The sequence below is a fragment of the Chiloscyllium plagiosum genome, unplaced genomic scaffold (genome assembly GCF_037043375.1).
Source record: "Chiloscyllium plagiosum isolate Xiang-an unplaced genomic scaffold, Cpla_swu_hap1 HiC_scaffold_50, whole genome shotgun sequence".
NCBI lineage: Eukaryota > Metazoa > Chordata > Chondrichthyes > Orectolobiformes > Hemiscylliidae > Chiloscyllium > Chiloscyllium plagiosum.
The window spans coordinates 45453358-45479894 of record NW_028270188.1 but is presented as its reverse complement, the minus strand read 5'-3'; the positions used below and the strand labels follow the sequence as shown (position 1 = coordinate 45479894).

The window sequence follows — 26537 nt, the reverse complement described above, 5'->3', positions numbered from 1 at the left end:
CCTCTTCCACCCCCTCCCCCCCAACGTTCCCTCTTCCACCCTCTTCCCCCCCCCAACGTTCCCTCTTCCACCCTCTTCCCCCCCCAACGTTCCCTCTTCCACCCTCTTCCCCCCCCCCCCAACGTTCCCTCTTCCCCCCCCCCCCAACATTCCCTCTTCCAACCTCCCCCCCCCCCTCAACGTTCCCTCTTCCAACCTCCCCCCCCAATGTTCCCTCTTCCACCCTTTCCCCCCCCAACGTTCCCTCTTCCACCCTCTTCCCCCCCCCCAACGTTCCCTCTTCCCCCCCCCCCAACGTTCCCTCTTCCCCCCCCCCCCACGTTCCCTCTTCCCCCCCCCCCCACGTTCCCTCTTCCCCCCCCCCCCAACGTTCCCTCTTCCCCCCCCCCAACGTTCCCTCTTCCCCCCCCAACGTTCCCTCTTCCCCCCCCAACGTTCCCTCTTCCCCCCCCAACGTTCCCTCTTCCCCCCCCAACGTTCCCTCTTCCCCCCCAACGTTCCCTCTTCCCCCCCCCCCAACGTTCCCTCTTCCCCCCCCCCAACGTTCCCTCTTCCCCCCCCCCAACGTTCCCTCTTCCCCCCCCCCAACGTTCCCTCTTCCCCCCCCCCCAACGTTCCCTCTTCCCCCCCCCCCAACGTTCCCTCTTTCCCCCCCCCCCCCCAACGTTCCCTCTTTCCCCCCCCCCCAACGTTCCCTCTTTCCCCCCCCCCAACGTTCCCTCTTTCCCCCCCCCCAACGTTCCCTCTTTCCCCCCCCCCAACGTTCCCTCTTTCCCCCCCCCAACGTTCCCTCTTCCACCCTCCCCCCCCCCCCCCCAAACTTTCCCTTTTCCACCCTCCCCCCCCCCCCCGAAACTTTCCCTCGTCCACCCTCCCCCAAAACGTTCCCTCTTCCAACCTCCCCAAACATTCCCTCGTCCAGCTTCCCCCCAAACATTCCCTCTTCCAGCCCCCCCCAAACATTCCCTCATCCAGCCTCCCCCCAAACATTCCCATATCCACCCTCTCAAACATTCCCTCATCCAGGCTCCCCCCAAACATTCCCTTTCATCCTCCCCCAAACGTTCCCTCTTCCACCTTCGCCCCCCCAAACATTCCCTCTTCCACCCTTCCCCCCCGCCCAAACGTTCCCTCTTGCACCCTCCCCCCCCGCCTCAGTTCCCTCTTCCACTCCCCCCCCAACGTTCCCTCTTCCACCCTCCCCCCCTCAACGTTCCCTCTTCCAATCTCTCTCCCCCCCCCTCAACGTTCCCTCTTCCAACCTCCCCCCCCCCCCCCCCAAACGTTCCCTCTTCCACCCTCTTTCCCCCCCCCCAACGTTCTCTCGTCCACCCTGCCCCAAAACGTTCCCTCTTCCACCCTCGCCCCCCAAATGTTCCCTCTTCCACCCTCGCCCCCACAAACGTTCCCTCTTCCACCCTTTCCCCCCCCAACGTTCCCTCTCCCCCCCCCCCCAACGTTCCCTCTCCCCCCCCCCAACGTTCCCTCTCCCCCCCCCCAACGTTCCCTCTCCCCCCCCCCCAACGTTCCCTCTTCCCCCCCCCAACGTTCCCTCTTCCCCCCCCCAACGTTCCCTCTTCCCCCCCCCAACGTTCCCTCTTCCCCCCCCCAACGTTCCCTCTTCCCCCCCCCAACGTTCCCTCTTCCCCCCCCAACGTTCCCTCTTCCCCCCCCCCCAACGTTCCCTCTTCCCCCCCCAACGTTCCCTCTTCCCCCCCCCCAACATTCCCTCTTCCCCCCCCAACGTTCCCTCTTCCACCCTCCCCCCCCCCCCCAACGTTCCCTCTTCCACCCTCCCCCCCCCCCCCCCCAACGTTCCCTCTTCCACCCTCCCCCCCCCCCCCCCAAACTTTCCCTTTTCCACCCCCCCCCCCCCGAAACGTTCCCTCGTCCACCCTCCCCCAAAACGTTCCCTCTTCCAACCTCCCCAAACATTCCCTCGTCCAGCTTCCCCCCCAAACATTCCCTCTTCCAGCCCCCCCCAAACATTCCCTCATCCAGCCTCCCCCCAAACATTCCCATATCCACCCTCTCAAACATTCCCTCATCCAGGCTCCCCCCAAACATTCCCTTTCATCCTCCCCCAAACGTTCCCTCTTCCACCCTCGCCCCCCCAAACGTTCCCTCTTCCACCCTCCCCCCCCCCGCCCAAACGTTCCCTCTTGCACCCTCCCCCCCCCCCCGCCTCAGTTCCCTCTTCCACCCTCTCCCCCCCCAGTTCCCTCTTCCACCCTCCCCCCCCCCCCCCCAGTTCCCTCTTCCACCCTCCTCCCCCCCCCCACGTTCCCTCTTCCACCCCCCCCAACGTTCCCTCTTCCACCCTCCCCCCTCCCCCCCCCCCAACGTTACCTCTTCCACCCTCCCCCCCCTCAACGTTCCCTCTTCCAATCTCCCCCCCCCCCCCAACGTTCCCTCTTCCACCCTCCACCCTCCCCCCCCCCCCACGTTCCCTCTTCCACCCTCCCCCCCCCCCCACGTTCCCTCTTCCACCCTCCCCCCCCCCACGTTCCCTCTTCCACCCCCCCCAACGTTCCCTCTTCCACCCTCCTCCCCCCCCCCCCAACGTTACCTCTTCCACCCCCCCCCTCAACGTTCCCTCTTCCAATCTCCCCCCCCCCCCAACGTTCCCTCTTCCACCCTCCCCCCCTCAACGTTCCCTCTTCCAACCTCCCCCCCCCCCCCCCCCAAACCTTCCCTCTTTTACCCTCTTCCCCCCCCAACGTTCCCTCGTCCACCCTGCCCCAAAACGTTCCCTCGTCCACCCTCCCCCAAACATTCCCTCGTCCACCCTCCCCCAAACATTCCCTCGTCCAGCTTCCCCTCAAACATTCCCTCGTCCACCCTCCCCCCAAGCATTCCCGCATCCACCCCCATGCATTCCCGCATCCTCCCCCATGCATTCCCGCATCCTCCCCCATGCATTCCCTCATCCTCCCCCAAGCATTCCCTCATCCTCCCCCAAGCATTCCCTCATCCTCCCCCAAGCATTCCCTCATCCTCCCCCAAGCATTCCCTCATCCTCCCCCAAGCATTCCCTCATCCTCCCCCAAGCATTCCCTCATCCTCCCCCAAGCATTCCCTCATCCTCCCCCAAGCATTCCCTCATCCTCCCCCAAGCATTCCCTCATCCTCCCCCAAGCATTCCCTCATCCTCCCCCAAGCATTCCCTCATCCTCCCCCAAGCATTCCCTCATCCTCCCCCAAGCATTCCCTCATCCTCCCCCAAGCATTCCCTCATCCTCCCCCAAGCATTCCCTCATCCTCCCCCAAGCATTCCCTCATCCTCCCCCAAGCATTCCCTCATCCTCCCCCAAGCATTCCCTCATCCTCCCCCAAGCATTCCCTCATCCTCCCCCAAGCATTCCCTCATCCTCCCCCAAGCATTCCCTCATCCTCCCCCCAAACATTCCCTCTTCCACCCTCCCCCGCCCCCAAACGTTCCCTCTTCCACCCTTCCCCCCCCCCCAACGTTCCCTCTTCCACCCCCCCCAACGTTCCCTCTTCCACCCTCCCCCTCCCCCAACGTTCCCTCTTCCACCCTCCCCCCCCCAAACGTTCCCTCTTCCACCCTCCCCCCCCCCCCCCAAACGTTCCCTCTTCCAGCCTCCCCCCCCCCCCCCAAACGTTCCCTCTTCCACCCTCCTCCCCCCCCCAAATGTTGCCTCATCCACACCTGCCCCCCCCACTTTTCCTCATCCAATCCCCCTACTTTCCATCATCGTCCTCGCTGCCCCCCATCCTCCCTCCCCACCTGTTGCTCCCTTTTACACTCAAACTTTAAATTTAGATATCTTTACCCTATCCTATGGGAATATATTTTTACTGTAACTGAAGCATCTTCTTTAAAGTTCATTGTTATTTTACCTGCTAATCCTTGATTTCTATACACCAAGGCCTGATTGTTTTGATTTGCCTTCTTATTAGCTCTTATCAGTTGTGTATAATAAAACTTGAGATACCTAACACATTTAATAATGCTGATAACTGCAAAGTGGATTTTTTACTTGTCTTAAATGGTGATGTAAAAGGAGTGGGGAAGTTGTATTACTGATTAAGGAGAATGTCACAGCTGCTGTTAAGAGGACGCTTTGGAGGGCACATCTAATGAGTCCATTCGTGTAGAACTCAGGAATCAGAAAGATGCAATCACTACTGTTGGGCGACACTATAGGTGACATCCGAATAGCCAATGGGAGATTGAGGAACACGTGGGCAGATCATGAAAAATGTAAAAACAACAGGGTTATTGTGGTAGATTTTCACTTCTCCAATGTTGACTTGGACTCCGTTCATGCCAAGGCTTAATTGGAGGGGGTGTTGGAGAGTTAATTCACATTTGACACGTGGGAACCTTTTAAAAACATGTTCCTGTCAGGAGAAAGGTAATGAGGATAGCAAGATTTGGGAACTCTGAATGACCAGAGACATTGAAAGTTTAATCAAATAAAATGGAGCAAATGTTAAGGTTCAGAAAAAGGAAATCAGGCAAGTCCCCTCATGAATATACAGGAAGCAGGAAAGAACGTAAAAGTAGGAATTAGGAAGGCTAAAAGCAGCCATGTCAAGTAGGATTAAGGAGAATCCCAAGGCATTTATATCTTTTTATTAGGAGCAAAAAGGTAACTCTCAAAGACAAAGGAACTTAGCAGTGGAGCCAGAGGAAGTGGGTGAGATCCTTAATGAATACAAGTCATTCTGCTTTAACACACGTTTCGTTAATATGAATTCGCTGGAATGCAATTGACGAATTGAGGATACTGTTTCTAAAGATTGATTTTTCTATAATGCTGGATTGTACAACAATGGAAGAATTATCTGTACTTCACATTGGTCTTATCCAAGAAGGACATAGATGGTGATGAAATTTGGGAAGGGCATGTTGCTATGAAAGAGGTGGTGGTATTGGATGTTTTGAAAAGCATTAAGGTAAAGAAGACCCTAAGTACTGATGGGACCTATCCCAGGATCCTGAGGGAGGCAAGCAAAGAATTTATTGGCATTTTGACAGATTTTTGTTTCTTATTTAGCTAAGGTTAAAGTCCCAAAAGACTGTAGAATAGCCATTGTTTATTTTTATCAGAAGAGCTATTCTTAACATAATACAGGAGATTGTAGGCCAGTGAGCCTTATATCAGTGGTTGGCAAGTTATCAGAGAAAAATCTTAGGGACAGGATTTACTCACGTTTGGAAAGGACTGGACTTATCAGAGATAGTCAACGAGGTAAAAGTGGCCTGAACTGCTGTGCTCTTCCAGCACCACTAATCCATTATCAGAGATAGTTGGCATGGCTTTATGTGGGGGAGAAGAAAGTGAGGTCTGCAGATGCTGGAGATCAGAGCTGAAAATGTGTTGCTGGAAAAGCACAGCAGGTCAGGCAGCATCCAGGGAACAGGAGAATCGACGTTTCGGGCATAAGCCCTTCTTCAGGAATGTGGGGGAGGCCTTGTCTCTCATTTGTTTGAGCTTTTTGAGGAAATGACAAGGATGATTGAGGTAGGGCAGTGGATATTGTCTACACTGACTTTACTAAAGCATTTGATAAGGTCTGTCATGATAAGTTGGTCCAGAAGATAGTCATATGTGATCCACAGTGAATTGGTAATTTGGATTCAAAAGTTGGCTCGGTCATAGAAGACAAAGGATAGTTGTGGAGGTGTCTTTGTGACCAGTGATGTTCCATAAGGATCAGAACTTGTAATATTTGTAAATGGTTTGGATAAAAATATCGGTCTGATTTATAAGTTTGCAGATGATATGAAAATTGTTGGAGTTGTGAAAGGTAGGCAAGGTTTTCAAAGGAGATTTTTTTTAATGGCATTTTTCAAATGGCAGCTGGAGTTTAATCTGGACAAGCGTGAGGTGATGCATTTTGGGAGGTCAAATGTATGAGGAAAGTATATAGTAAATGGCAGGGCTCTTGGGAGCATTGATATATGGAGTGATTTTGGGGCATAAGTCCATAGTTCTCTGAAAGGGGCAATGCAAGGTGTTAAAGGAGGAGTATGGCATGCTGTAGTGGGTCATTGGCCAAATGCAGGCAAATGGGGCTAGTTTAGTTTGAGAAATCTGGTCGGCATGGTCAAAGTGGACTGAAGGGTTTATTTCCGTGCTGTATGGCTCTATGACTTTGTCATGTGGCAGCTGTACAGAACTTTAGTTACGCTATATTTGGAATATTTTGTGTAGTTTTCATCGTCACACCATAGGAAGCATATGGACGCTTTGGAGAGAGTGTTAAAGAGATTCACCAAGATGTTGCCTGGATTGGAGTATATTAGTGATACAGCAGCATGAAAGAACCCAGGAAACCATGCCTCGCTGCCTAACACCCTTTGAGAAGTTAATTGTATATTCTGAGACGTAATGGTTTCTTGGCTGTTTGAAAAGCTTCTGGAGAAGAGCAAACTATAAGATGGCCAACAGGTTAGCAGCTAAATGGGTGAGCACTTAGGTTGTGCCATGGGGAAGGATCAGGTGTAAAACTTGGTCTTTTAAGGTGGGCCAGATTTTTTGGTCCAGTGCAGTCAAGTCATGGCAGGACCATGGGAAGGTGGGGTAGCTGTTCAGATCGTGGGGCTAGGTGTTATGTCTGTGCAAGGACCGGCCATGGGAAGGTGGAATGGGTATTAGGTCCACTGCAGTCAAGGCAGGGCCTTGGGAAGATCGGTTGGGTTTTTGGTCCAGTGGTGGTGAGTTCATGGGGATTCCATTTGAGTGAGGTTGGTGTAGAATTTGTAACACGTATCCCGGGTATGTGGAGAGGAAAGGTTTATGGGTCAAGTGCAGGCAAATCGGGCAAATTCATATTAGGAATGGACAACATGGGTGGGTTTCGCTGAAGGGCCTCTTTCTATACTGTGTGATTCTGTGACTTCATGGATCTTAGCTGACCAGATATCCTAAATAAATCGAGAACCATTGGCCAGCATTTGGCTCATATCCCTCTATATCTTTCCTATTCATATTGTTGTCCCATTCCTCCTCCTCCCCCCAACACATCTCTCCCCCACCCCCCCAACTGGGGGTGGGGTGGGTGGGTGTACAATTGTAATTGTATCAACTTCAACTACTTCCACAGGTAGCCCATTCCATACACACACCAATCTCTACATGAAAAATGTTGCCCCTTAAGTCTCTTTTAAATCTTTCCCTATCACCTATGCCCTCTAGGTTGGTGTTTTTACAAGGATGTTGCCAGGGTTGGAGGATTTGAGCTATAGGGAGAGGCTGAACAGGCTGGGGCTGTTTTCTCTGGAGCGTCGGATGCTGAGGGGTGACCTTATAGAGGTTGCGGCATGTCCTCGTTCCGTTGTCAACCCAAAGGACTAGCCACACTACCATACATCAGGAGCATTTCAGAACTGACAGCCAGATTACTGTGACCACTAGGACTTATAGCAGCACACAAACCAACAGCCACCCTCACACAACAACTCACCAGAACGAAGGACCCGATACCCAGCATGAGCAAAACTAATGTAGTGTACAAAATCCCATGCAAGGACTGCACAAAACACTATATAGGACAAACAGGAAGATAGCTAACGATCCGCATCCACGAACATCAACTAGCCACGAAACGCCACGACCAGCTATCCTTAGTAGCCACACACGCAGACGACAAGCAACATGAATTCGACTGGGACAACACTACCATTATAGGGCAAGCCAAACAAAGAACAGCCAGGGAATTCCTAGAAGCATGGCACTCATCCACAAACTCCATCAACAAACACATCGACCTGGACCCAATATACCGGCCACTACAGCGGACAGCTGAAACTGACAACCGGAAGCGGCAGGGACAGGCCACTATAAATGCCGGAGGAAACACCACAGAAGCGCTTCACAGGAGGCTCCCAAGGACTGAGGATGTCACCTAGACAGGGGGCGAAACGTTTGCAACAAAAATTTCCAGCTCGGCGAACAGAACCACAACAATCAATACAAATATCTCAGCAAGGGGCCTAGCAATCAGTTCCCTAACTTCCCACAGAGTTCTAGGGTACACCTGATCAAGTCTGGGGGAATTATCCACGTTTATGCTTTATTAATCAATTTATATGGACATTTTTCAAGGTGTAGCTATTTATTTCCCCACTTTCTATATCTGCCATATCCTCTCCTCTGTATAAAAACTCGTTTAGTAACCTCTCTTGTGTGGTTCCAAACACAGGCAGTTTTGCTTATCTTTAAGGGACCCTAATCTCTCCCCAGTTTCTCTTTTGTCTTTAATGGATTTGTAGAATTCCTTAACCCTAATTGTGAAAGCTACCTCATGTCCCCTTTTTGCCCTTCTGATTTCCCTCTTAAGAATACTCCGAATGCCTTTATACTCTTCTAGGTATTCACTCAGTCTCTGTTGTCTGTACCTGACATATGCTTCCTTCTTCTTCTTAATCAAAACCTCAATTTCTCTAGTTAAAAATCACACAACACCAGGTTATAGTCCAACAGGTTTAATTGGAAGCACACTAGCTTTCGGAGCGACGCTCCTTCATCAGGTGACAATCACCTGATGAAGGACCGTCGCTCCGAAAGCTAGTGTGCTTCCAATTAAACCTGTTGGACTATAACCTGGTGTTGTGTGATTTTTAACTTTGTACACCCCAGTCCAACACCGGCATCTCCAAATCATCAATTTCTCTAGTCATTCAGCGTTTCCTGCACCCTGTCAGCCTTACCCTTCACCCCGATAGGACCATACTGTCTCTGGACTCGACCTCATTTTTGAAGGCTTTCCTTTTTTTTGCCTTTCCGAGGTAACTACTTAAGCTTAAGCGAGTCAGAGTCATAGAGATGTACAGCATGGAAACAGATCCTTTGAGTCACTCTCCTGAAGTCTCCCAACTGAAAGACAGAACTGGCAACTTTTTCAGAGGGCTCCAGATACCATGTGATTTCGATCTGCTGGTCACCTCCCATGGAGACAAAACTTCATGCAAATCCAGTCCAGCCTGTGCAATGACCGGCTTCCTTTCAGAAACTCTGGACTATTAAATTTGTTTTCATTGTGATGTCAAGAATGTGAAGCCTTGCATGATCCATGGTTTGAACAGAAAGCCTTGAACGACAGAGAGTCTGTTGTTCACTGTCAACACGCTGGTTGGGAAATTTCACCTGCTGTTCACACTGATCACTGAGATTTCCTCCAATCACCAAATGGTTATGATCTAATGAAATCTGATTCTTTCCAAGTTTTGTTTGTTGAATAGCAAAAGAATGTGAAAAATGTAATATACTGTCTTGTGTAAGGCTAATTCTGATGAATGTTTAAGACTGACGAAAGGATGTCAAGTTAATGTCTGGATTGCTTCATTTCATCATGTTCAGCAATATCCACCTTTTATAAAATAATCCCCATCTCTGTTTTTAAAACTTTTTTTTTAAAATTGGGCTATTTCCTGAAGGAATGTTCTTGTACTCCTGGGCATTTCCAGATCAGTCAGGAATGATGTGATTGCACTGGAGAAGATGCAGAGGAGATTCACCAGGATAATGTTTGGGCAGAAGAGTCTTAGTTATGAAGTGTGTGGATGGGTTGGAGTTATTTTGCATGGAGCAGAGAGGGGACATGATTGAGATCCATGACCCAAATGAAGGATGATACATTCAAAGTGTTGAGTCATCTCCTCCTGTTCCTATATTCTGCGATACTGACAATGATGCAATGGGTTTATATTCAACATACCATTAGTACAGAGTAACAAAACTATCACAGATGTCTACTGCACAGAAAAGGTCCTTCGAATCAAAGTCAAAAACAACCAGTTAAGTCTTCATTTTCCCCTTTTCCAGCACTTGGTGAACAGCCTTTTATGATAGCCTTTGGCATCACAAGTTTAGATCTATATTTTGGTTTAATGACATGAAGAGTTTTGCCTCGATCATTCCTCCCTTACAGGGAGTGAGTTCCAGGTTGCCACAACCTGCTGGGTGAAAACATTTTCCTCCTGTCTCTTCACCTCAAAGCTATGCCCGCTTGGGATAGGGCAGTCTTTCCTATCTCCCTAATCAATATACCTCAATTTTAAGGAGACTACTCAACACTTTGAATGTATCGTCCTTCATTTGGATCGTGGTTGAACTGGATGTCCATTCCATTTTCTCACTTTGCTTATATCCCTTGATACATTTATCTCCCATAAAATCTGTCAGTCTCCTCCTTCAACACTTCTTTTAGTCAGATCACTCAGCTGTTCTTAGGGATAGTGTCAGATTGCATCTGCCCTTATTTGGGAAATGTGCTTTCTAATGTTCCTCCTGAATAACCCAGTACTAATGTTAATATTCTAACTCGTAGACTTGATTTCCTCCACCAGCCAAATAAGTATCACCCTTGAGAATCTCTACTATTTTAAATATTTTAATAGATTACAATTCAACTACACAAATACACCTAATTATTTATCAATTTGAGCAACTTGCTGGCATAGCTTGACACTTGAAGCAACCGACCAATTCTTGTGAAGCTCTGTTCAAGGCCAGCAATTTCTTTCCTGAGATATACTACCAAGATTACAGATCCTGAGGTGGGATTTGACCAAGTCTGTGTACAACTGAAATATTACTTCCTCCACATTATATTCTGATCCCCTTAAAACAAAGACCCACGTCCCATTTGCTTTTTTATATCTGTGCCCCTTCAGCCCTTCCACAATTCTGAATCTTTACTTCTTGAAAAGAAAATTCAGAATTATCTGTCTAGAGTTTTACTTTGGAATGTTGCCCATAGGAACTGCATAGGAAGTCCAAACCTTAACTCTCTTTACAGTTGAAAAGCAAGGCCTTTTTGGATCAGCAGTTTTAACTGGATTTTAGCTATGTCATACAAGTGAACAGTGTGTTTTGTAACTGACATATCTGTTAGTAAGGTTGCAAATGTAAAATGTTGCTGAACAAATCTTACTATACAGAGTTTTCTGGTGGGAGCCTGTTGTGATATTCTGGCACATTGGTTGATAGTTTATGTCGCAGCTGTGGTGATGCCACAATTCATTGATTTACTTCTGAAGATTTTTGAAAGACTTCCACTTCTACAACACCATTGGGCAAAATGTTTTACAACAAATTAATTACAGGTAATTCTGAAACTAGATGATTGTTATGTTGGAACCCCAACAGTTAGTTTGCATACAGCAAGTTCTCAAAAGGTGTTTATGATGACCATCATAAAATGGAATATAAAAGGAGAGTTGTTTTGCCGTATTTATATGGACCATTATGCAGACCATTTCTTTACGCAGAGAGTTGTGAATGCATGGAATGCGTTGCCAGTGGTGGTGGTGGAAGCAGACTCATTACAGACATTTAAGCGACTGCTAGACATGCACATGGACAGCAGTGAATTGAGGGGTGCCTAGATTAGGTTATTTTATTTTACATTAGGGTTAATCCTCGGCACAACATTGTGGACCGAAGGCCCTGTTCTGTGCGGTACTTTTCTATGTTCTATTAATGAGACCACATGTGGGATTCTGTGTTCAGTTTTGATGATCTCTCTTAAAATATAAGTGCATTAGATGCTGTTGAGAAGATTCACTCAGCTGAAATTTGGAATGGCAGGAATTATCTTATGAGGAAAGGTTGATTAGCTTGTGTCTACATCCACTGGACCTTAGAAGAATGAGACAGGATCTTGGAGTGAATACTGAAGGGATGTTTTCCCATAAGGGCAAGACTAGATTAGGGAACACAGTTTAAGAATAAGGAGAAACCAGCTGCTGGTTAGTTTTTGGGATACTCTTCTCAACAGAGTATGGTCATTGAGCATTTTTGCAGCAGAGCTAGATGGATTGTTGACTAAGAAGTGAGTTGATGATTATCATTGAATCAGGTTCGTACAGCATAGAAACAGACTCTTCGATCCAACTAGTTCATGCCAAACATAATCCCAAACTAATCTAGTCTGACCTTCCTGCTGCTGGCCCACATCCCACTACCCTTTCCTTTTCATGTACTTAATCCAAATGTCTTTTCAACGTTGTAATTGTACCTGCATCCACCATTTCCTCAGGAAATTCGTTCCACATGTGAACCACCCTCTGTGTAAAAAAAATTGCTACTCATGTATTTTTTAAGTCTTTCTCCTTACCTAAAAAAATGTGCCCCCAGTCTTGAAATTCTCCCATCCTAGGAAAGGATAACTACCATTAACTCTATATATACCCCTCATTATTTTACAAACTTCTCTAAATTCACTTCTTAATCTCCTATGTTCCATTGAAACTAGTCCCAGCCTCCCTTTATAACTCAAGCCTCACATTTTTGGATCATTGGAATCTCTTTTGGGGTAGAAGTGACGTGTGCAAGAAGGATGGATTGCAACTAAATTGGAAGGGGACTAATATACTGGCAGGGAGATTTGCTAGAGCTGCTCGGGAGGATTAGTTGAGAACAAGTGAGTCAAATAGTCAGGGCAAGCAGGGGCGAGATAGGACTAATAAATTAAACTGTATGTATTTCAATGCAAGGGGCCATTACAGGGAAGGCAGATCAATTCAGGGCATAGTGGGCGGCACGGTGGCACAGTGGTTAGCACTGCTGCCTCACAGCGCCAGAGACTCGGGTTCAATTCCTGCCTCGGGCGACTGATTGTGTGGAGTTTGCACATTCTCCCCGTGTCTGCATGGGTTTCCTCCGGGTGCTCCGGTTTCCTCCCACAGTCCAAAAATGTGCAGGTCAGGTGAATTGGCCACGCTAAATTGCCCGTAGTGTTAGGTGCAGGGGCAAATGTAGGGGAATGGGTCTGGGTGGGTTGCGCTTCGGCGGGTCGGTGTGGACTTGTTGGGCCGAAGGGCCTGTTTCCACACTGTAAGTAATCTAATCTAATAGTTAGGAACATGGGACGGGGATATCATAACAAGTAAAGAAACATGGTTCAGGGTTGGGCCGAACTGACAGCTTAATGTTCCAGGATACAAATACTACAGGAAGGATAGAAAAGGAGGCAAGAGAGGAGGGGGAATGGCATTTTTGATAAGGGATAGCATTACAGCTGTGCTGAGGGAGGATATTCCTGGAAATACATCCAGGGAAGTTATTTGAGTGGAACTGAAAAATAAGAAATGGATGCTCACCTTATTGGGATTGTATTATAGACCCCCTAATAGTCAGAGGGAAATTGAGAAACAAACTTGTAAGGAGATCTCAGCTATCTGTAAGAATAATAGGGTGGTTATGGTAGGGGATTTTAACTTTCCAAACATCGACTGGAACTACCACAGTGTTAAAGGTTTAGATGGAGAGGAATTTCATACAAGACAATTTTCTGATTCAGTATGTGGATATACCTACTAGAGAAGGTACAAAACGTTACCTACGAGAGAAGGTGCAAAACGTGACCTACTCTTAGGAAATAAGGCAGGAAATAATGAGGTGACAGTCGGGGAGCGCTTTGGGGCCAGCGACCATAATTCCATTAGAATTGAAACAGTGATGGAAAAGGATAGACCAGATCTAAAAGTTGAAGTTCTAAATTGGAGAAAGGCCAATTTTGACGGTATTAGGCAAGAACTTTCAAAAATTGATTGGAGGCAGATGTTCGCAGGTAAAGGAACGGCTGGAAAATGGGAAGCCTTCAGAAATGACATAATGAGAATCTAGAGAAAGTATATTCCTGTTAGGGTGAAAGGAAAGGCCGGTAGATATGGGAAATGACTAAAGAAATTGAGGGTTTGATTAAGAAAAAGAAGGAAGCATTCATCAGGTATAGACAGGATAGATCGAGTGAATCCTTGGAAGAGTATAAAGGAAGTAGGAGTATACTTAAGAGGGAAATCAGGAGGGCAGAAAGGGGACTTGAGATAGCTTTGGCAAATAGAATTAAGGAGAATCCAAAGGGTTTTTACAAATACATTAAGGACAAAATGGTAACTAGGGAGAGAATAGGGCCTCTCAAAGATCAGAAAGGCGGCCTTTGTGTGGAGTTGCAGAAAATGGGGGAGATACTAAATGAATATTTTGCATCAGTATTTACTATAGAAAAGGATATGGAAGATATAGACATCTTGCAAAACGTGCAGATTACAGAGGATGAAGTGCTGGATGTCTTGAAATGCATAAATCCCCAGGACCTGATATTTTGTACCCTCGAACTCTGTGGGAAGCTAGGGAAGTAATTGCTGGGCCTCTTGCTGAGATATTTGTATCATCGATCGTCACAAGTAAGGTGCCAGAAGACTGGAGGTTGGCTAACGTGGTGCCACTTTTTAAGAAGGGTAGTAAGGACAAGCCAAAGAACTATAGACCAGTGAGCCTGACGTCGGTGGTGGGCAAGTTGTTGGAGGGAATCCTGAGGGACAGGATGTGCATGTATTTGGAAAGGCAAGGACTGATTAGGGATAGTCAACATGGCTTTGTTCATGGGAAACCATGTCTCACAAACTTGATTGAGTTTTTTGAAGAAGTAACAAAGAGGATTGATGAGGGCAGAGTGGTAGATGTTATCTATATAGACTTCAGTAAGGCGTTCGACAAGGTTCCCCTTGGGTGACTGATTAGCAAGGTTAGATCTCATAGAATACAGGGAGAACTAGCCATGTGAATACAGAACTGACTCAAAGGTAGAAGACATAGGGTGATGTTGGAGGGTTGTTTTTCAGACTGGAGGCCTGTGACCAGTGGAGTGCCACAAGGATTGATGCTGGGTCCTCTACTTTTTGTTATTTACATAAATGATTTGGATGCCAGCGTAAGAGGTACAGTTAGTAAGTTTGCAGATGACACCAAAATTGGAGGTATAGTGGACAGCGAAGAGGGCTACCTCTGATTACAACAGGATCTTGACCAGATGGGCCAATGGGCTGAGAAGTGGCAGATGGAGTTTAATTCAGATAAATGCAAGGTGCTGCATTTTGGGAAAGCAAATCTTAGCAGGACTTATACACCTAATGGTAAGGTCCTAAGGAGTGTTACTGAACAAAGAGACCTTGGAGTGCAGGTTCATAGCTCCTTGAAAGTGGAGTCGCAGGTAGATAGGATAGTGAAGAAGGCGTTTGGTATGTTTCTTTTATTGGTCAGAGTATTGAGTACAGGAGTTGGGAGGTCATGTTGCGGATGTACAGGACATTGGTTAGGCCACTGTTGGAATGTTGCCTGCAAGTCTGGTCTCCTTCCTATTGGAAAGATGTTGTGAAACTTGAAAGGGTTCAGAAAAGATTTACAAGGATGTTGCCAGGGTTGGAGGATTTGAGCTGTAGGGAGAGGCTATATAGGCTGGGGCTGTTTTACCTGGAGCGTTGGATGCTGAGGGGAGACCTTATAGAGGTTAACAAAATTATGAGGGGCATGGATAGGATAAATAGGCAAAGTCTTTTCCCTGGGGTTGGGGAGTCCAGAACCAGAGGGCATAGGTTTAGGGCCTGTTTCCAAGCTGTACATCTCTATGAATCTCTATACCTGGCAACATCCTGGTATATCTCTTCTGAACCCTCTCCAGCTAATAATATCCTTGTTGGGAAAATGTGTAAGTGTGGAGTTAAGGTCACAATCAGACCAGCACTGATGTTGTAGAATGACAGAGCAGGCAAGAGAGCTCTTCAGGTGCAGCAGTAGTTTTTCTTATTATTCCTTTGTGGGCGTCAATGACTGGCCAGCATTTATTACCTGTCCCTAGTTGCCCTTGAGAAGATGGTGGTATGCTGCCTTCTTGAACTGCTTCAAAGTGGGCATCCCCAAAACATTGACTTCTCCACCTCCTGATGGTGTCTGGCTTGCTATGTTCTTCCAGCCTCCTGCTTGTCTTCTTGAACTGCTGCAAGGGGGGAGAATTCAGTGATGGTAACACCATTGAATGTTCATGGGGAGTTGTTAGATTGTCTCTTATTGGTGATGGTCATAGCCTGACATTGTATGGTAGGAATGTTACTTGCCACTTGTCAGCCCAAATCTAAATATTGTCCGGACCTTGTTGCATTTGAATGTGGATTGCTTTGGTGTCTGAGGAATCGTGAACGGTGCTGAACATGGTGCAATCATTGGCAAACTTTCAAACTTCTCACCTTATGATGTAGGGAAGGTCATTGATGAAGCAGCTGAAGATGGTTGGGCCTAGGGCACTCCCCTGAGGAACTCCTGCAGAGATATCCTGGAGCTGAGATGACAGATCTCCAATAACCACAACCATCTACCTATGTGGTAGGTATGACTTCAACCAGTGCAGATCTTGCCCCCGATACCCATTGATGTTGAATGTAACCTTGATGTCAAGGGCCGTCACTCTCATGTCATTTCTGGAATTCTGCTCTTTTGTCCATATTTGTACCAAGGCAAATGTCCATTCCTCTGAACCAGGAGATCAGAGTTCAAGTCCCACCTGTTTCAGAGGTACAGAATAATACCTGTGAACAAGTGGTTTAGAAAATATCTCCAAGCAGCTCAGTTGGCTGATTAACTTTGTTATTCTAGTTCATATGTTTGTATTAACCATTTCATGATGCAGATTTAGAGATATTGATCAGGAGACTCAAAATTACTCACTTGCTCTTCAAGACATTGATGTGGGATCCTTTACATCCACCTGGGAAGATGTACACGGCCTTAGTTCAGTATCAAGAACCTCTGTCAGTGTGACACTCTCGGCATTACACTGGATTGTCAGCCTTGATTTATTTACAGATGGTCTGGAGTGTCACTTGAATTGTCAACTTTCTGATTGGGTTGAGTGTACTACCACCTGAGCAATGGCAAGTCAGCTAGAGGGAAAACTCAGACTTTCTTCAGGCAGATGTTTTGTGACCTGGACTATGCTCCCTGAAAGGGAATGAGAATTATGAGAATTCAGAAGAACTTTGAATAGGCAATTGGATTTGTATTTGAACAAATCTCATTTGTGGACTACTGGGGAAAAGCTGGGATGTGGGCTGACATTGGACACTTTCGAGGGGCTAGCACAGATATTATAGGATGAATAACTCCTTTGAAATTTAACCTGAAATGACAATTTACAGCTTTGCTGTAGAAACGTAGTCATTATTTTTTCCAAATGGAGTAATTTTTTTCTTCTAGAAATGTATTTATTGGCCTGACCCATTGTGGCCTGTAGGTCACATTTTCAACCTGTGCCAAGCCTACAATTGATCCACCCAGGTAATGTAGCTCTGTTTGTTTAGTCCAAAACTATGGAACAGGGAAAAATTTATTTGGGTTAAAAAAATTGCTGTCCAAGGCAAACCAAAGCTGGAGCCCTCACTGGAGTTTTGTTGCCTCCCTTTTCTACTGGAAAAGTTACTATTCCTGTGGATTATTACTCCTCTTTTGCAGGCTAGACGTAATCTGTTATGGAGGGATTTTAGAGTTTTTGATGGAACTTGTTTTCTGGGCCTGTGGATCTGGGTTGTTCACTCACTAAATTTCTGCACTGTTTAGTGGAGACAATTTATGAATGTTGATGTTTATAGATCAGTAGTTATAAGCTGAAACTTTTTTTGAGGAAATTGGCTACAAAATAAATGATTAATGAGATAAAGAACAAACATTGCTTTAAGTCATTTCTTAAACTGGAGCATGTGGTTAGCATAAGTCTGATTGAAGCATAAAATTCTTTGGCAAAGCATCTATTCTTTAAAACGTCATTCCTCCAATTTTTTCCGTTGTTTTGTCTGGTATGTATTCTAATGAACTATAATTAGCAGATGATCCCATTTAAGTCAGTATTCAAACAAGGCAACGAGGAGTGGCACTGACGATCTATGTAATTAGTTTCAATGAGAGCGTAAATTGGGGTGGTGACTGACTCCTACCAACTTGGAAGAGCCAGATACAGTATATGGCTGAAGTGTGCTGACAGTCACACAACATGCTGAAAAGGCAATGTTCAGTTTTGTTTCTGTTACTTCCTTTGGTTTTCATCAGTCCATTGGTTTTCTAGTGCTTAATGCTTCTAACTATTTAAAAATACTTTTAAAATGACTGTATTCTTATCTATTACATTTCCTGGGTCAGACAGCAACATTATATTTGTATTGTGGTCTTAAACTTACAAGCTTCTGCACTTCATATATGTATTCTAGAACACAGTAATACAGAGCCATATAAGGCAATATTAATCAGCTAACTGAAAGATTGGTCAGAAGAGAGAGACTGAGTCGGACAGGGAGGGAATTCCGGAGCCTTTGGCCTGACCACTGAAATAGGAAAAGCTTGGGTTTGGAATTTAGATGGGCGCAGATATGAAAGACAGGTGTTCACAGGACAGAAGAGGGCCATTCAGCCCATCAAGTTTGTGCCAGTCAAACAAAATGACGACATGAGTCTTGGTAAAGGCCAGTGTCAGTGTGTGGGTGTCAGAGTTTGTGGGCCCCCATAGCTGTTACCCACCAAGATGAAATGAGTGCAGATTCCCTTTTGCCCTTCCAAACAAAGGCAGACATTTCCTGTTCAAAGGAAATTTGTAGTTGAGTTGCAGATAGGAGACTTCCTAGGTTACTTCAGGCTCCAAGGTTGGTTCAGAGAGTTGGAGGAATTTCTTCAAAATTTACCTTTTTTTTTTGTTTTTTCTCTCATGAATGGGGTAGTTAGAAGGTAAGTTGCAGTGTACATGGCTTTGTTCTGGCTTTTTGGGGTGAGTTTCATGTACCAAATGGTGTCTCCTCTCCTTTTGTTTTATGTCATTTGTGTATGTATGCATGCACCAAATCATATTCACGTGGCCTGACTTTTTCCCATGGAATTTACAGATACAGTGAAGTGAAACAGATTTTCCATTATTGAGGATTATTCAGCAGTTTGCACAAAAGTGTAGTTTGAGATAAATTAGTTGATAATATTAGAAAGTAAAAGTTGAAGTTAAATGTTATGATTGATTTTTAGTTTTTCTTATGCTGATAGCAAGCTTCTTGCTCTAGATAGTGGAGGAGAAAAGCTAAGAATGAACAGCTGAAGTCTAATATGCATGATGCAACAGTTTGCTAGTCTTCCCTGCAGACTTTTCTCTTATCCAGACAGGCAGCAAGGAACGTCTTCATTCCTATTGGCGTAGGACAAAGCCAGAAAGTCTACTGGTAGTCCACCTGGCTGCCCAACGCTTAGTCACCCTTCTACTGTCCACTATGTATCCTTCTTCACCCAAGTTTTTGGATGTGTTGTTTCCTCCCAGACCCAATGGACCTTTTCTGTACTATAAACCTCTAACTCTCTATACCCCATGTCTATCTGTCTGTAGTTCTATGTTTGAACCTTTCCAGCTGGATTTCTACTCTTGCTGCAGCACTGTACCAGCTGTAACCAGTCATGACTTTGCTGTTTTGATCACAGTTGATCTTCCCAGTTGTAGCAAGAGAATTTCCTGCAATGGCTCACTTATCATTCTGCACCTATGCTTCTGGTGTCCTCTAAGGAACCATTCTTTTGAGACCCTCCCCCAAACTAATTTATCATGTTGTCCAAGTTGACACCATCTGAAAACATACCATGCACATGTATATTGATGCAATCCAGCAGTAATAAAGTCCCTGGTCTCTTAAACCTGTCATTGTCTGTCTTTTTGGGCTGCTTGTCCAGCATCCACTATTGGATAAAATGAAATGTGTTCTAATTAAATACCGAGAAGATCAAAGCCACTGTCTTGTGTTCTGTAGACATCAATTACATTCCTCTACCTGGCAGTTGTCTCTGATCTAGATGATTCACAATATTAGAACTCTGTCTGAAAATGTGCTAAATTTTTGCTCCATTTCCCTCTATTGTCAAGATCGTCTGCTTAACTTACCTATCTTCACAATCTGCCCCAGGCCATCTGCCACTGATTATCTTATCCATACTCTGCTATCCCAAGACACTGCCTGACTGAAAAACTTCCATTTTCCATTGACGAGCTGATCGAAAACTCTGCTGCCCATTTGCTAATTTGCAACTTATTTGTTCATTACCTCTGTGCTAATTGGACCTAGAATCAGGGGATGTAGAGTCAGTATGGATAGAGCTGAGAAATTCTAAGAGTAGAAAGACCCTCTTGGGAGTTATCTACAGGCCCCCAAACAGCAGTATGGATGTAGGGTGTAAGTTGAATAAGGAGCTGAAATTGGCCTGTCACAAAGATGTTACTACAGTTGTTATGGGGGATTTCAACATGCAGGTAGACTGGGAGAATCGGGATGGTATTGGACCTCAAGAAAGAGACTTTCTGGACTGCCTCTGAGATGGATTCTTAGAACAGCTGGTGCTGGAGCCTACCAGGGAGAAGGCAATTCTGGATCTGGTATTGTGCAACGAACCAGAATTGAACAGGGACCTCGAAGTGAAGGAGCCATTAGGAGGTAGTGACCATAATACAATAAGCTTCAATCTGCAATTTGAAAGGGAGAGGGTACAATCGGTAGTGACAATACTGTATTTCAGTTGAATAAAGGGAACTATGGAGCTATGAGGGAGGAGCTGGCCAAAGTTCAGTGGTGCAATACCTTAGCAGGGATGACAGTGGAGGAACAGTGTCAGATATTTCTGTGTATAATGCAGAAGATGCAGGATCAGTTCATTCCAAAAAGGAAGAAAGATCCTATGAAGAGGCAGGGGTGACTGTGGCTGACGAGGGAAGTTAAGAAACATATAAAGTCAAAAGAGAAAAAGTATAACATAGCAAAGATGAGTGGGAAAATGGAGGACTGGGAAGCTTTTAAAGAACAACAGAGGATTACTAAGAAGGAAATATGCAGACAAAAAATGAGTTACGAAGGTAAACTGGCCAAAAATGTAAAGGAGGATAGTAAAAGCTTTTTTAGGTATGTGAAAGGGAAAATAATGGTTAAGACCCAAATTGGGCCCTTGAAGACAGAAACAGGGGAATATATTACGGAGAACAAAGAAATGGCAGAAGAGTTGAATTGGTACTTCAGATCTGTGTTCACTGGGGAAGACACAAGCAATCTCCCAGAGGTAACAGTGGCTGAAGGACCTGAACTGAAGGGAATTTATATTTTCCTGGAATTGGTGTTGGAGAGACTGTTAGGTCTGAAGGTTGATAAGTCCCCGGGCCTGATGGTCTACATCCCAGGGTACTGAAGGAGGTGGCTCTAGAAATCGTGGATGCGTTGGTGATTATTTTCCAGAGTCCGATAGATTTGGTATCAGTTCCTGCGGATTGGACGGTGGCTAATGTTGTACCACTTTTTGAGAAAGGAGCGAGAGAGATAGCAGGAAATTATAGACCAGTTAGACTGACCTCAGTGGTGGGAAAGATGCTGGAGTCAATTATAAAGGATAAAATTACGGCACATCTGGATAGCAGTAACAGGGTAGGTCAGAGTCAGCATGGATTTATGGAGGGGAAATCATGCTTGACTAATCTTCTGGAATTTTTGAGGATGTAACTCTGAAGATGGACAAGGGAGATCCAGTGGATGTAGTGTACCTGGACTTTCAGAAAGCCTTTGATAAAGTCCCACATGGGAGGTTAGTGAGCAAAATTAGGGCGCATGGTATTGGGGGCAAAGTACTGACTTGGATTGAAAATTGGTTGGCTGACAGGAAACAAAGAGTATTGATAAACGGCTCCCTTTTGGAATGGCAGGCGGTGACCAGTGTGGTACCGCAGGGATCAGTGCTGGGACTGCAGCTTTTTACAATATATATTAATGATATAGAAGATGGTATTAATCGTAACATTAGCAAATTTGCTGATGATACAAAGCTGGGTGGCAGGGTGAAATATGAGGAGGATGTTAGGAGATTACAGGGTGACCTGGACAGGTTAGGTGAGTGGACAGATGCACGGCAGATGCAGTTTAATGTGGATAAATGTATGGTTGTCCACTTTGGCAAGAACAGGAAGGTAGATTACTACCTAAATGGAGTCAGGTTAGATAAAGGGGCAGCTGAAAATGTGTTGCTGGAAAAGCGCAGCAGGTCAGGCAGCATCCAGGGAACAGGAGAATCGACGTTTCGGCATAAGCCCTTCTTCAGGATAAGGGGGCAGTACAGAGAGATCTGGGTGTTCTTGTATACCAGTCAATGAAGGCAAGCATGCAGACACAGCAGGTAGTGAAGAAAGCTAATAGCATGCTAGCCTTCATAACAAGAGGGATTTATCAGAGTACAGGAGCAAAGAGGCTCTTCTGCAGCTGTACAGGGCCCTGGTGAGACCGTACCTGGAATATTGTGTGCAGTTCTGGTCTCCAAATTTGAGGAAAGACATTCTGGCTATTGAGGGAGTGCAGCGTAGGTTCACGAGGTCAATTCCTGGAATGGCGGGACTATCTTATGTTGAAAGATTGGAGCGACTGGGCTTGTATGCCCTTGAGTTTAGAAGATTGAGAGGGGATCTGATTGAGACGTATAAGATTATTAAAGGATTGGACACTCTGGAGGCAGGAAACATGTTTCTGCTGATGGGTGAGTGCCAAACCAGAGGACACAGCTTAAAAATACGGGGTAGACCATTTAGGACAGAGATGGGGAGAAACTTCTTCACCCAGAGAGTGGTGGGTGTGTGGAATGCTCTGCCCCAGAAGGCAGTGGAGGCACAGTCTCTGGATTCGTTTAAGAAAGAGTTGGATAGTGGAATCAAGGGTTATGGAGATAAGGCAGGAAGAGGATACTGATTGAGGATGATCAGCCATGATCATAATGAATGGTGGTGCAGGCTCGAAGGGCAGAATGGCCTACTCCTGCACCTATTGTCTGTTGACTATGTTTGCCTCAGTCTGACAGTGTCTTGATTTATTAAACATTTCATTGTTTTCAGATTATTCTGCCCTCTTTGTCACCCTTTCTTTGCGGTCTCATCCAACTCTGTAACATTCCAAAATATCCACGCTACTCCGGTTTTGGCCAGCTATGGGCTTTTGTAGACTTCCATGACTCCACTATTCGTGGCTGTCTGGGCTCAGCAATACCATCTACAAACCTTTTAAACCTCATCTTTTAAAGAGCCCTCTTAAACCAGCTTCATTGATTAACTTTTTAGATTTGGAGATGCTGGTGTTGGACTGGGGTGTACAAAGTTCAAAATCACACAACACCTGGCTATCCAACAGGTTTATTTGGAAGTACTAGCTTTCGGAGCACTGCCTCATCAGGTGGTTGTAGAGTATAAGATTCTCGGGCACAGAATTTATAGCAAAAGTTTACAATGTGATGTAACTGAAATTATATATTGAAAAAGACCTGGATTGTTTGTTAAGTCTCTCATCTTTTATAATGGGCATGTTGGTTTCAGTTCTTTCATATGCAAATTCTAGAACTTTCTTAAAGCTGCATTCTCAAGTGATTGAACGTTTAGACACATCCTACTGTCTCCTTTTATTCAGTCTCGATTGTTTTTGACTGATTTTCAATCCTTTGAGGTTGCATGAGATGTTTTTCTTTATTAAAGGTGTTATATAATTGTGTGAATTTGTAACTTTCTGATTCAAGGCAAGAATATAACCGAGTCAAGTTTATTTGTATCTGACTAATTTTACTAATGGGTGTAACTTTTTACTTGAACCTTCTCTAAACATCATTTGTTTTCTGGCTTCCTGCAGAAGCAAGCTGCACTATGTCTTTGAACCCTCCCACCAGCAATGATGCATGCCTGAGCATCGTGCACAGTCTGATGTGCCATCGACAAGGTGGGGAGAATGAGACCTTTGCTAAACGTGCCATTGAGAGTTTAGTGAAAAAGCTCAAAGAAAAGAAGGATGAGTTGGATTCATTGATTACAGCTATTACAACCAATGGAGCACATCCCAGCAAGTGCGTTACAATCCAGCGGACCCTAGATGGACGACTACAAGTAAGTAAAATGTGAAGTGTAGATTTTATAGCAGCACTGTTCACGAAAAATACCTCTGCTTCATAGATGTAGTTTTTAAAGGGTAGTGGCTTTACAGCAGCTATTCTAGGTTAGCAATGCTGTACAGGAACTATGAGACGTATGATCAGTTTATTAACTGATATTACTAAATATGTTTGGGCATAGGTAAAATGTTCTGCCCCTCAGTCACCATCGACATCCCCTCTGCTTCCCAAATAAGCTTCCCAAATGGAAGCACATAAGATAGAACACCCTTCCTTTCCTTCTCACAAAGGCCCCAAACATTTCTGAAAATTGAAACAGCGATTAATTCTATTTTATATATTGTAGTCACTGCTCCTGACATGATGTCCTCTATGTTGAAGAGACCATATGGAGAGGACCACTTTACAAGACACCTCCATGGCTTAGACGTTCTAGTCACCTGTCATTTAAATTCTGCAGTATGCCCCAATGCTCACGTCTCTGCTCTCTGGCTCTTGAAGTATTCCAGTTAAGCTCAGTGCAGGTTTAAGAGGTGCAACATGTCTTTTCATTGGGAACTTGACTGTGGTTCACTGCTACCTTCTTAATGGCAGTTAAGAATGGCCAGTGAATGCTCACATTTCCAAAAATATGTTGATCCCATGAACAAAAAGCTTCTATCAAATCCTCATGCACTCTTATATTCTACCTTTTTGTCTCCCACATTGACTTCTTCTCTCTATCTTGCATATGCTGACATGTTCCTCGGGAAAGTACATGAAGCCACATTTTGTAGTAATATCACCCCATCTCTTCTCAAATTCTGTTGCTGATTTTGCTGCATCCTTTGCTCCAATATCTTACTTTCTGATTGGAGTAGGGAGTGTTTGAGAGGCACTGGAAATTACAATACTTTTATAATTGGCCTTCCAGTCTTGGCTGTGTAATAAGTTCTTCGTTCGTGAAGTACACAGTTATTTGTGACGAGTCACTTTGAATATTGGTGGGAAATGGTTATTTTTAAAGTTCCAACTTAGGTTATTAAAATTATTAAAACCCATTGAATCACAGCATAAAAAATTGTTCTCATGAAAGCTGGATTGCTGCAAAAATATATCTGTCATCACGTCACAATAGCACAGGCTCTGGTCATAATGCTTCTTTTCTTGGCTGGTGTAAACCTGAGAGTTGTTTTGCTGTTACTTCAAGGTCTTTACTTCAGGATTCTTTACCCACCACTTCCCTTGAGATTTGCTTTGTATTTGGCTGGACAAGAGCTAGAAGGATCTGTTCTTATGCAACCAGTGCCTGTACATAACTGGCTTTCTCACAAGGCCTATTAAGACTCCATGACTAAATGTTTTAAATTGCTTTCAGAGACCAGTACTTTGCTCAGTTCACACCTTAACTTTCCAACTCTATTTTTTCAAAAAAATGCTTATAAGGAGTACAGAAACAAAGATTGGTCCTTTTCTTAATATTGCTTGGATTGCAAATGACCAGTTCCAGGTACTCCAGTTCTGGGGCGATTACAAGGCTTTTGATTTGATGCAGAAGTTTATTAGAAGTTTCATTAATGTGAAATGATAAAAGGAACTGGAGTTATTCTCAGTTACACACAGATGTTAAGAGCGATTAGCTCGAAGTGTTCAAAATAGTGGGTTTAATGCAGTAAGTAAAAAAAGATTTTCATTTTGCACTCATCAGGACTTTTAGCAAGAAATATCAAAGTCAAGTATGAACGTTTTGTACTGTGAGAGGAGAGTACTGGTTTGTTGGCAGATGGCTTCCAGAAGAGGTGTTGTCATGGCGGATGCTGATGGGTGCATTACGCAGAGCTTTGGCAAAAAGTCTTTTATGCAGCAATACTTAAATTCTGAACGATCAAGCAACTATAAGAGTATGGAATGAGAAATTGTTTACAGTAACAGGAGTTTCAGTAACTTGAGGATACAGATTTAAGATAATTGGCAAAAGAACTGAAGGTGATAGGAGGAAGCAGAGTTTTGTTCAGTGAGTTGATCTGAATGGCAATCTAGAATTCAGTGCCCAAAAGGAAGTGATTTCAATAATACACTTTTAAAAGTGAAATAATCATGAGAATGAATGGGGAATAATTTTCAGAGCTATGAGGAAAGAATGGATTATTAGGACTAATTGGATAGCTCTAACAAAGAGCGGCACAGGCTCAATGAGCTGAATGCACCTCCTTCTTTGCAGTATGGTTCAACTACATGACTCCTGAAGAAAAGCCTCTCCACCTCTGACTTTGCAGCACACTGTCCTGTCTCTCAGACCTTTCCTTTGTCATCGTGTGAATGTCTGGTTTCCTTCCAAATCTATCAAGTGTTAATCAAACATTATCACAAGTAGCATACTCTGTTACTGACCATAGTAGGACTGCCCTGTGTCATTGAGAAAATGTTGTCTGCGGTTTTGTCTCATTTCTAACCTCATATCCTCTCGGTCATGCTTCTGCAATCCATCTTCTCAACCATAACTTTCTTATTTTCAGCTTGACTTTTATTTCCCTGCTCAGCCTTTTACCCTCCGCAATCAGTTTACTTGGGCCTTTTCTACAACTGCAGCAGATGACAATGTAGGAAAAAAGCAGACCATGTAAATCCATACGAGCAAAAGTGAGTACTGCAGATGCTGGAAACCAGAGTTTAGATCGGAGTGGTGCTGGAAAAGCACAGCAGGTTTGGGCAGCATCCAAGGAGCAGGAAAATCCATGTTTCGGGCAGAAGCCCTTCATCAGGAATGGAGGCAGGGAGCCTCCAGGGTGGAGAGATAAAATTTTATCTCTCCACCCTGGAGGCTCCCTGCCTCCATTCCTG

At 45.1% G+C, this 26537-nt stretch overlaps 1 protein-coding gene across 3 annotated transcripts in view; it reads left to right on the top strand.

The window, feature by feature from the left end:
- Window positions 1–26537, top strand: part of LOC122544738 (SMAD family member 4) — a 169307-nt gene that overhangs the window by 17074 nt on the left and 125696 nt on the right. Inside the window, exons 1-2 of one of the 3 annotated variants that reach the window (XM_043684045.2) lie at window positions 16003–16139; window positions 23462–23712. In XM_043684045.2, the coding sequence (XP_043539980.1) occupies window positions 23476–23712 (237 nt within the window). In that variant the 5' untranslated portion in view covers window positions 16003–16139; window positions 23462–23475. Of the gene's footprint in view, window positions 1–16002; window positions 16140–23461; window positions 23713–26537 lie in introns of those variants that run through there. The other 2 variants (XM_087985048.1, XM_043684044.2) reach the window with 2 other exon arrangements.